Source organism: Diadema antillarum, unplaced genomic scaffold, assembly GCF_040938485.1.
Source record: "Diadema antillarum isolate AM-2024a unplaced genomic scaffold, OU_Dant_1.0 seq00001992_RagTag, whole genome shotgun sequence".
NCBI classification, from domain to species: domain Eukaryota; kingdom Metazoa; phylum Echinodermata; class Echinoidea; order Diadematoida; family Diadematidae; genus Diadema; species Diadema antillarum.
This window is the reverse complement of record NW_027272648.1, coordinates 277,256-289,149: the sequence shown is the minus strand read 5'-3', so window position 1 is coordinate 289,149 and position 11,894 is coordinate 277,256. Positions and strand designations below refer to the sequence as shown.

Genomic DNA, 11,894 nt, shown 5'->3' with positions numbered 1-11,894 from the left:
AGCAGTTAATGAGTAGTAGGTCCATCCCCTAGAGTGGTATATACTGTAGTCACGGTATTACTCTATGGTACAACCATTGTTTTCAGTGTGTATTCACTGTGTAGTTGGTACCGGTATTCAAATTGTGTATTACAGTCAACCTCGCATTCAAGTCAAATCTATTTGGACTAAAAAAAATAGCTTCGACTTGGAGAAAATTTGACATATGAGGGATTACAGTCAATGGAATATGAAGAGAAGAGGACTTGAAAAGACCTTTGACTTGGACGATTAATCCACCTATGTGAGGTCGACTTAAGCAAGGTTGACTGTATACGGCTGTAATGTGTTTGTGGCCATAAGTGAATTTATGATTGGACTGTTGCTTCTCTGTCACAGTTGCTTTTTGTTCTTTTTCTTTGTTTTGCAGATCCTGTGCATCCATGGTTATAGGTAAGTGTCATATATGCTGCATGAGGGCATAAACATCTCCCTTGTGTTCTTAGACTTCCTGTATTAACAACAAGCAGTTGTTCAAATCATGGGCCCTGGCATTCTGTATATCTCTTGTGGTCCATTTAATTTTTCAAAGTGTCAAAATGGGATGCTGTAGAAATAAGTGTGTATTCTACTTGTCAATATTGATGCTTAATGTAATGAGAAAAATTAATTCCAAAAAAGCTTTGTGGTGCTTACTTGTTATGCTTTTCTTTGATAATATGGTCATGAGTCATTTGGTTGTCTTTTAATTTTACAGGCAGACAGGACAGACGTTCAGAGAGAAAACTGGATCCCTGCGCAAGATTTTGAAGAAACATGCACAATTTGGTAAGAAGTGCAGAAGCGAAGGGACATACCGGTATGATATTTTAATGATAAAATTTATGTGATACATGTGCTGCATATGTATGTGAATGGTAAGAAAAAAAGAAGTACTGTAAAATGAGGAATGTTCAGATGCATTTTAATGTCGCAAATTTTGCGAGCGCCAAGATTCGCGAAATTAAAATGCATGCGAAATTTCTTGTCTACACTATATGCATTGAATGCCAGTGGCAATTCACGAAAATGTCATGCCATGAAAAAGGCCTTCGGTTCCAATTCGCGAAAAATTTCGTGTCACGAATATATCATGTTTTACAGTTTATGAAAAGACTTACAAAACCTATGGAGGTTCCTTCACTTCACACCATAGACCATAATGGGGGGGGGGGGGGGCTGATTAGTATACTGCCAAATAGAAATTTAGTTTGATATTAACTTCAATTCTGCTATAACTTTAAAGTGATTTAATGTGGGCAAATTGTGTCCAGTTGGTATATCTTGTTTGGTAACTCAATATTGAGTGCTGTTTGAGTGAATGGATAGACTGTATATTTGTTTCATTGGAAATCTTTTATAAAGTAATACAATTCCTCTTCCTTTATAACAATGTAACTGAAGACAGAGATAAAATACAAGTTTTCTTCACAGGTTTGCAATAACGAATATAATGCCCCCCCCCCCCCCCCCAAAAAAAAAAAAAAAAAAAAAAAATCTTCAAAACTGTACATCTCATGGAAATGATTATTACTCTTTGAGAAAGAGAGCAACATGTAGATATATTGCAGTCATTGACATGACTGATACAATGCATGTAGATGAGGCAAGAAATTGTAATGTCGATGCTCCCATTTTTTTCTCTCTCTTCAGTGTACATTGATGCACCAAATATCGTGAAGAGCGGTAAAGAGGATGGCAGTCAAAGTGGCGAGGAGAGAGGCTGGTGGTTTTCTGACAAAGAGGGCGGCTTTCTCGCGTCGCAGCACACCAGTGTGAATCCGGGCTACGAGGAGTCCCTCGATACCATTGCCACTGCTCTCAGGGAACAAGGACCATTCGATGGTGAGAGAACAGACCTCTGAATGTCAGGGTCCTCTTCAGCTAGCTCCTTCAATCTCCTTCAATTCTCTGACAGAGTTGTCAATAAGGATGCCTGTCCTGAGATCAGGAGGTCATAGGTTCGAATCCTGCTCTAGTACGTACTCCCATGATTTCTTTGATCATGGCTACTACTAAAACACTGATCAATTCAGTGCTTATTTATGTCGATGTAGGGCAATTCGTCAATCAGTTACAATGAAAACATCTCGACGGAAGAATTTTATGAAATTGAATAAGGACAAAAATGTTATCAAAAACTCACACACCGAACCTTTATCTGCGTCTACTAACTTGTACATTTAATTTCCAAGAAATGTATGCATTTCAAGGATTTCATATTTCATGATACATGTATTTAAATTCAACAGATCTTTTGCCAAATAGATATTTCTATTTTGCCATAAAGAAAAATGGTATGTTTTCTCTGTCTTGACTTGGATCATAAGGAAGAGGAATTATCTTTCTTTTTTATATTTTTTACTACAGTAGTTGGTATCTTTCTTTTTTATATTTTGTACTAGTTGATGTCTACGATCTGATTCTGCTGAAGTTCCAAAGACCAGTGCATATAGACAAAACATGTGAGGCGCATTTATGCGTGATATATATATTTATATTCCTCTGAAGGTATTCTGGCCTTCAGCCAGGGAGCAGCCCTGTTGGCTCTGATCTGTGGTCTAAGAGAGCAAGGAGGTATGAGTCTACATTATATTTAGCAGCCATCTACATGAAGTAAATCTTTGTCTATATACTGTGCATCTGCAACTGTCATGGGCTATGTGCAGAACTCAAATACAATGTATAATGGAAGCCCTATTAAGTTATCACAATACAAAATGATACATGTAAGTGTTTCTCAGTAAATGAGAACTGTGGAATTATAGTATTTTCTTTTTTTTTCATAAGTTATGCAATTTAAACAAAGAATTCCATGAATGGACTTTTTGAATACCTGGTACTTTGAAATGACTGAGGTGAGACTGGGGAACAATTCAGGTTTCTGCTCATCTTTTTACTGCCATGACATGTTAAGGAAATCCTGATAGCAAGACTGGATAAAACATTCTTTAATCAGATTGAATACACAAGAAAGTTTTAGTTGGCCTAATTGCTAAATTTTTGTGCAGTGGCTTTCATGTTAGCTTATTTGTTATCAACATTATTTTTTACATCCTGAGAATACCCAAAGAATACAAATATTTACATTAATTAGGTATGTACATGTATTCATAAATTCATGCTAACAATACCAACAACAGTAATAATAACAGTGCAGATAATCATAGAAGTAATGTTATAACATAAATATTATAATACCGATGATGTTACATTTATAGTGTCAAAATGAAAAGAAGGAGTGATTTCTGTTCAATTTTAAGATTTCCATTTACTTCTTCATTCACCTGGCAGATTCCAGATTCATATTCAACTTTGCCATTCTGGTGGATGGATTCAGAAGCCTGATAATAACAATGCAGATAATCATAGAAACAATGTTATAACAAAAAGAGTATGATACTAATGATGTTACTTTTATGGTGTCAAAATGTAAGGGAGGAGTAAGTAATTTCTGTTCAATCTGTAAAGATTGCTGTAATACTTTTTTGTTCACCTGACAGATTCCAGATTCATATTCAACTTTGCCATTCTGGTGGCTGGATTCAGAAGCCTAAGCTCAGGTCACGACAGCTGCTTTACACAGAAGGTCACCTGCCCAACACTGCATGTTTTTGGCAACACAGACCAGGTTATACCAAAAGGTATGCAGATCTGCTCCATTCTGGTGTATTATATTCATTGAATTCTTATGCCTCTCTTGAAGGGTGCCAGAGGCATTCAGTGGCGGATCCAGAGGGGGACGCACCCGGCGCACCCCCCCCCTTTATTTTTCGTTAGAGACGAAAGAAATAAAAAGAAACAATTAAATGAAACCTGGAAGTGTCACCAGGAATATTAGTTGCCCCCTCCCCCCCCCCCCCCCCCCCCCTTCCTTTACAGAATTACTGGATCCGCCCCTGGCATTGTTTTTTCAGGTTCTTCTGTTTGTCTGTATGTCCAGGCATCACTCTTCTCATGGCCTTGATGTACCATAAGAAAAAAAAATTTCGCTGTTATATATTATAGTCTTTCGTCTATTTTATAATTGATTGCCTGAAACAGGCCTCGAAATAGGATTTTGGAGGGGCAAGGCCATTTAGAAAAGGGCACTTTTTCCAAGAGGCCAGGGCACTTAAGTCAGTCAGAGGGGCACCAAGGCCACATTGGAAAGGGCATGTTTGGTGTTTATGAAAAAAAAAGAAGAAAAACAAACCGAGAAAAACAAACAAATACACACACACACAAAGTGCAACGCACAACAAAAACCTCTTCCCTACAGCTGTAACACATTCCCGATCTCCGCGTTTCTATCAGGTGAAACAACATTTTTTAAAACAGGAATAAAACAACAGTAGGTATTGATTGCAACTCGACACTCTTTCAGGCCAGCCAGGCCAGGCTGCCATGAAACTTCAAAGCACATTCCGACAGCTGGCTGGCAAAACCACAAGGCAAAGGAATTTGCATGCGCGTGTAGATTGCTATGATTAGTCTGTGACAGACAGTTCATGACCTCAAGAATGCGCCAGTACGCGCGGTTTCTTCTGTTGATTGGTCTCTCTCTCCACCCCTCCCCATTCCCCAGTCTGGCACACCTTGGCATCGTGGGATTTTTCTTTTTTCTTGGTGAACTTGGTGTTCACTCTTTACTACTCTATCTGAATATGCGCTGCCTAGCTAGTACATACTCGCGGCCGCTGCGCTGCAGAGGCAGTCGGGACGGTAAAAGCCGGTCGGGCGCACATGTACGTACACGTCGTCTCGTACCTCGGAAAGATACTTCGAGTTTGAATCAGATATATTGGGACGCGAGTTAACTGAAGGTATGATATTTGAGATCAGGAAAGTTGTTCAAGCTTATTTAAGAGACTTTGAGAAAGGGCATATCATACGTCATAAATAATAACTTTCATTCTAAAAGGGCACCACGGCCCCAAGAAAAAGGGCACATTTTTTTTTGGCCGTAACTTTGATAAAAAAACAAAAGGCATTGCGGCCAACGAGAGGGGCACCGACGGCCATGGCCGTCGGTGGCCGTCGGTTAATTCGAGGCCTGCTGAAATGACATATAGAATTTACAAGATCAAAGTCGGTGGCCAACAAATTTACTTGGTGGATAAAATGTCACTGGGTGCATAGAAATGTCTCTTTCTTCCCATAAACTGCACTAGATATGAACAGTGATAATGTTATTTGGCATCATGGATGGAAGTAGATGTGAGACCTAATAATTAGATAATTTTATTAATCTTGCTTATCTTCTGATTCTTTCTTCCTGTTTTCTTATAAAGAATCCAGTGAAGATATGCTGCAGTACTTTGTGGACCCTACCATCATAAATCACAATGGAGGTAAGAGACCTGAGTTTGCCCTGATATTCTCTGTCAGCCTTGTTTAATATACCAGTTTTAATTTGTTTCATTGTACATTTTCTGTTGTTTGGGCTTATGCGTCAAATATGTTCAAATATGTTGGTGATGATGATAAATGATTTGTTGTGGTAGAGACTTTGCTCTCAATGTCAGAGATGTATACAGTGTATACACAATCTTTATGTACATGTAGTTGACAAATTTCCCTTAATATACACACTCTGATGCAATACAGGTCACTTTGCATGCACTTGCAAGCAATTTGGTACAATTCAAATGTCCATAGACTTGGTGAACAACATGATGACATCACACAGCCAAAAGGCTACATTTCCTGAATTGTATAGCCTTCCACTTTGGTAATGTCGGTGGACAAGGCGTAGTGCTTTTTTCTCTCCCTTGTAATCAAGAAACTTCAAGTCATAATTAATTGCCAGTGCTCAGAAAAAAAAAAATGCATATGCTGTTTATACTCTTTAAATAGATGAATTAAATGGAATCAATATTTAATGTTAAAAATTAGTGCATTTCAAAAACATAAAATCAATGCTTTGTCGAAATCTGTCAGAGGTATTCCGTATCATTATTTGTCTTGCACTCGTATTGAAATATAATGCAGCAAAGTAATTCCCTCTCCCAAGTTACAAAACAGCAATAACACAACACACACACACACACACACACACAAAACCAGAAGTGAAGAATTTTGCCACTTTCTTGCTTCCTTGAGATGTCTAGTGAAGTTGCACTACCTTTCAGGTTCAATGCAGTGATTTATCACAGGAAACTTGGCAGCTGTTGTGTTTTTAAAGCGCTGATAAATGTGTGTAAGTGCATTTTTATGTCATTTTTACTCCAGGTCATTATGTTCCTGCTACATCGGCAGAAAAGAAAGTCTACTTATCTTTTCTGGAAGCGCAAAAGGAGAAGAAGCGGGAAATGGGAGAATCGACCTCATGACAAAGACCAAATTCCTTGATAGTTTAACTGACTTTGAAACACTATTTAAACACTTTCCAACATTTGCATTTGTAGTGGCGCAGACACTGACCAGTGTGGTTACTGGTCTGCCAAGTTTTTCATATTCTTAATTACCGTATTCTGGAAATCTTCATTTTTCTTGTGTGCCTGAGATGATCTCCAAATTGTCTTTTTTAGCTCACCTGAGCCAAAGGCTCAAGTGAGCTATTGCGATCGCCCTTCGTCCGGCGTCCGTCGTGCGTCGTGCGTCGTCCGTCGTGCGTAAACTTTTTACATTTTCATCTTCTTCTTGAAAACCCCAAGACCGATTTTCATCAAACTTGGCAGGTAGCATCCCTAGGGGGTTAGGAACTCAATTTGTTAAAATGGGCACCATGCCCCACCCAGGGGGCCCCCAGGGGGGGGGCCCAAACCCCCCAAAATTAAGGAATCTGTAAAAATCTTCTTCTCTAGAACCAGAAGTGATAGAGCTAAGTTAATACTATGAGTTGGTACATTGATGACTGTAGTTTCAAGTTTGTTCATGGCAGAATCAGGGGTGCCCCCCTTGGGACCCAGGGGAGGGGGTGGGGAGGGGTCCTAATGGGGCCTAAATTGTACTTTTTCATCTTCTTCTTGAAAACCCCAAGACCGATTTTCATCAAACTTAGCAGGTAGCATCCCTAGGGGGTTAGGAACTCAAATTTCTTAAAATGGGCACCATGCCCCACCCAGGGGGCCCCCAGGGGGGCCCAAACCCCCCAAAATTAAGGAATCTGTAAAAATCTTCTTCTCTAGAACCAGAAGTGATAGAGCTAAGTTAATACTATGAGTTGGTACATTGATGACTGTAGTTTCAAGTTTGTTCATGGCAGAATCAGGGGTGCCCCCCTTGGGACCCAGGGGAGGGGGGTGGGGAGGGGTCCTAATGGGGCCTAAATTGTACATTTTCATCTTCTTCTTGAGAACCCCATGACCCATTTTCACCAAACTTGGCAGGTAGCATCCTTAGGGGGTTAGGAACTCAATTTGTTAAAATGGGCACCATGCCCCACCCAGGGGGCCCCCAGGGGGCCCAAACCCCCCAAAATGAAGGAATCTTTTAAAATCTTCTCTAGAATCAGAAGTTATAGAGCTAAGATAATACTATGAGTGAGTACATTAATGACTGTAGTTTCAAGTTTGTTCATAGCAGATCCAGGGGTGCCCCTCTTGGGGGCGTTGGGGGGGGGGGGGGGGACTGGGAAGGTCCAAATAGGGGCCTGAATTGTTCATTTTCATCTTCTTCCTGAAAACCTCTTGATGGATTTACATCAAACTTGGCAGGTAGCATCCCTAGGGGGTCAGGATCACAATTTATCAAAATGGGCACCATGCCCCACCCAGACGGCCCCAGGGGTCCCCAATCCCCCCAAATTAAGAAATCTTTTTAAAAATGGGTCCTTATTGTACATTTTCATCTTCTACTTGAGAATGCCTGGTCAAATTTTAGTAGAGCTGTGAATAATTTAGATTAGTGACTGCGTGAAAGGTAAACTTGCGATACTCAGGTGAGCGCTAGACCCGCGGGTCTCTTGTTTATCACGTGGTGACTTTTGCAAAGTTCTTCTGACTGCCTTCCAACCCAGTTGAGGTCCTGGCCTATAAATGGGAGTGATGGGATTACTGAGAGATTGATGGCACTAGCAATTTATTTGTTTATTTATTTACATGTATTTATTTTTCAGTTTAGGTGAAATCTCACTATTGACATAAAATGATACACTATATCCACTGATCAACAGGACCAGCTAGTGTATGTATACACCAGGGTATGCATACACCATACGTACAAATTGCAGGGGTTTTGTTTTCGCAAATTTATGAGGTGCCATTTGTGAATTTGAATATACAAGTACTTGAAGATATTGTCTCTAATCCTGACACAAATGTGATGTCCTCAGGTACATGTATGTACTTGAACACAATACACAGTACGTGAGCAAGGTGTGTGATAACATTGTGTAATACATTGTATAATTCATTTCCAATGCAGGATTGCTAATTTTGCTTCCTGAAAATAAGTTAGAGAATGATACATGTACTGATTTCTCTGTCTATTGCTGTACTCCACAACTGTGAGTTTAACCACTTACGAAATCGTCCGATTGGGGTCCTGATTGGTGACGAGTAAGAATTATTATGTTGTAGGCCCTGATATGATATGCTGTACCATTTGTTGTCTGCAAAGTTCCCCAAAACATCTAAAGGATAAACATATGGCGGTAATTAATTCACAAATGCATTACATGACTGTGGACTGAGATACAACAACCCTATTTCAAAAAGCAAAAGCTGTACTGCTCCATACAAATTGGTGGGAACAAGGGTTTATGGGTCTAATACAGAGACTCCAACTCTCCCGTTTTCGACGGGAGATCTCCCGCCGAAAACTCATTTTTGCAAAATCTCCCGTTCTCCCGCTTGAGATTTAATTTCTCCCGCCCTGGCTCTGTGTCTCCCGTTGGAAAGGATTTCTTACTTATTGCTATTGTATGTTGAAAAAAACAAGCCTTAGATAGCACCAGAGAGCATCTAGAACCCTAGGAATTTCGCGCTTCGCACACATCAACTTGGAGCCTCCCGTTTGCTCAGGGTTTCAGGCCGGAGAATCTCCAGATCAGAAGGTGCTGTGGGTTGGAGTCTCTGCTAATAGTGGGATCAGGCTTGCAGCAATAAATAAACTGTAAGGACTTGTGTACAGTTTGCATGTGTACACATGTTATATAATCTTCATGCTTCCACTAATTGGAAATTTCAATGTGATCTCCTCTGAGCACAATCATTCAATTTTCTTGTCCAACGACAACTATCAAAATCCATTGGTACTGCGAGGTTTATTACACAAATAACACGAACAGTATTCAAGCACTGACATTTCTTATCCAGAAATGTCTGCTGAATGTTTCATTTGGATTTGATATTTATAGGATTTCATTGTATTATTCCTTGATACTATTCCTTGGTACTTATGACAAACACTGTTACGTTTTGTTTTGTTTTTAGTAGACAAATTAAGTTATTCATAAACACTCTGCTCAAATGAAGTCAGTGATAGCTAAATTTATATCAATTGCATTACAATGCACTCTGGTTATAATCAAATTCCAGTTACACTGTGTACAGTGAAGTAAAATTTGAGCCACAACATTATTTGCTCTCTTTTTAAAAATCATTTATTTGTTCGGTTGTAACAAAATTTTGATGTAACAAAAGAAAACTTCTGATCCTGAGGACTTTGTTATAACGGGAGTCCCGTACATTTGCATGTTCAGTATGAATTATGTGCCATATATAGTGTAATATATTTTTCTTAGCCAGCAATGTGTCACTCCTGGGTGAAATAAATTGTAAATACAGTGTTTCACTTTAAAATACAAGTGTTTGAGTGTTTCCTGTTTGTGTGCAATGTGGTGGAGCCTTGAAGTACATTTGTATTCTCCTACACTATACATGTACGGCCTTGTACTTGCTAATGGGTCATAGTTCATTTAACTGCATGTTCATGTGGAAGGTTATAGATAAAGCCAATTCACTTTCACAGAGTTGGACAATCTTAATTAGAATTGGTCTTAACATCACGCATTTATGATTACATGTATAATACAGGTATCACCTCATCCAATTTGCACGTATAGCTTATCATATACTGTACTGTATTTACTCATACATGTGTATATTTCAACTCCTATAATTGCCTTATTCTCTGTCCAAATTCTGATAAACTTCTCTACTATTCAACTTGTTTTATTTCACATTAGTTATTGGTACATGTACAATGAAAATGGTTACAATGTATTGCATAAATCTTGATACAAAAAAGTAACATGACTTAACACATTCTACATTTGTATAACTCAGTTTTGTTGGTTATGTGAGTTATAGATTCCATGGAACATGTGCATCTTGGACATTGTACTCTGACTCGGCTTTGATGGCTTTAATACTATAGGCATCTACAACGTTCATGTATCACGAGTTTTACATTAAGATCTGCGAGCATGATCTCTGCAGTGAATGGGTCACATCATGGACAATTTGCAATTGTGTTGCATGAAGCAAGATGATGATGAATTACTGGGAGCACTTTTGCATGAGGCACAGTGCATCATGGAATATGGACAGCTGTTAAGTTCTTGCAATCACAAACAGCCAGACACAGAAAAACATATGCTGGGTAAGACATCGTGACTTGGGTCTTGTTTGAATATTTATAAGCATCCATTCCTTTATTTCAAACATGAAATTACACATCACAACATGCTTGGCATGATCACAATTACAAAGCATTTAACAAGTACAAATGCACATGGATCACATTTAGGGCCTACCAGTTTATAACCCTGCTACATAGCTATTTGGCCTTGACACCATCTGAATGCACACCAGTTTGACTTAAATGTCATCGGTTCACATTTAATGATTCCACCCCAGAATGAGAAGGCATTGTCATTTTGTCATTGTCATTTTATGAAAACCAAATAGAAAATGAAGCTTAGCTATCTATATCAAAGATACATACAAACATTTTCAACTTGTCATACTAGTGATAGTGTAATTGTGCATTTGGACCATGATGATCCCTTTGAGAACTCCTACAGGCCTGCAAAGATGTCATATACACATGTGCAACATACACATACATCATCCCTGCATAACTCTCCCCAATATCACCACTCTGAAATATTGTTCTTGGTGTAGTTAGAAGTTGTAATGACAATTGAGATGGTACAAGAAAAACAATCTGTCTCTCCCCACCCCCCCCCCCCACCCCCATCAACTTGATATATTTTGTGCAGTCCAATAATACACTAAACCTCCATCAACTTTGATGGATGCAAAATACAACTTAGTATGGGTCCCTGAGATAAAAGATAAGTATCCATCTTACTTCACATGATTGAAAAGTATGTCATGTCATGTCATATGTAATCTGTCATAAGAAATAAAGTGCCTTATATGCACTTTATAGTCCAATCATGTGACTTTGTAACTACAAATAAGTGATAGCAGTTATACATTTTATCATTTGCATCAAGCCTAATTCATTGGTTATACAGTACAAGTACATGTATTGCTAGCACCTACATTTATACAGTATGTGCTCTTTGAAAAAAAAAAAAAAAAGGTTCACTGGGAGTTCACACAATGTTACATTTTCGTCTCGCACAGTTGAATATCAATATTTGTTTGCAAACTTTTGGTAATAAAACTACATTTCTGAAGCTGCTTTGTGGTGGTGTAGATGACCTTTCTGGACCACCAAAATCATATCACTATACACTGTATTGATAATTGCTGTATCAGGGCATTTGGGACAGTAAAATACAAATAAGAAACTATGAACCTGTACAAGAAAAACAATCTGTCTCTCCCCACCCCCCCACCCCCATCAACTTGATATATTTTGTGCAGTCCAATAATACACTAAACCTCCATCAACTTTGATGGATGCAAAATACAACTTAGTATGGGTCCCTGAGATAAAAGATAAGTATCCATCTTACTTCACATGATTGAAAA

The 11,894-nt window shown here is 38.8% G+C and overlaps 1 protein-coding gene across 1 annotated transcript; it reads left to right on the top strand.

Annotated features, from left to right (window-relative positions):
• The first annotated feature begins 327 nt into the window (after positions 1-327).
• On the top strand, positions 328-6,406 carry LOC139713515 (esterase OVCA2-like). The gene is made up of 7 exons (XM_071625242.1): positions 328-432; positions 737-807; positions 1,672-1,863; positions 2,530-2,595; positions 3,522-3,662; positions 5,292-5,351; positions 6,232-6,406. Exons 1-7 carry the CDS (start codon positions 350-352, stop codon positions 6,330-6,332), a joined length of 714 nt encoding a protein of 237 aa, XP_071481343.1. The 5' UTR covers positions 328-349; the 3' UTR covers positions 6,333-6,406.
• Positions 6,407-11,894: the final 5,488 nt, after the last annotated feature.

Coding starts and splice junctions, on each gene's coding strand:
- LOC139713515 (XM_071625242.1), top strand. CDS start 350: ATGATTGGACTGTTGCTTCTCTGTCACAGTTGCTTTTTGTTCTTTTTC. Junction 433..736: donor CTGTGCATCCATGGTTATAG/GTAAGTGTCATA, acceptor TTAATTTTACAG/GCAGACAGGACAGACGTTCA. Junction 5,352..6,231: donor CATCATAAATCACAATGGAG/GTAAGAGACCTG, acceptor TTTTTACTCCAG/GTCATTATGTTCCTGCTACA.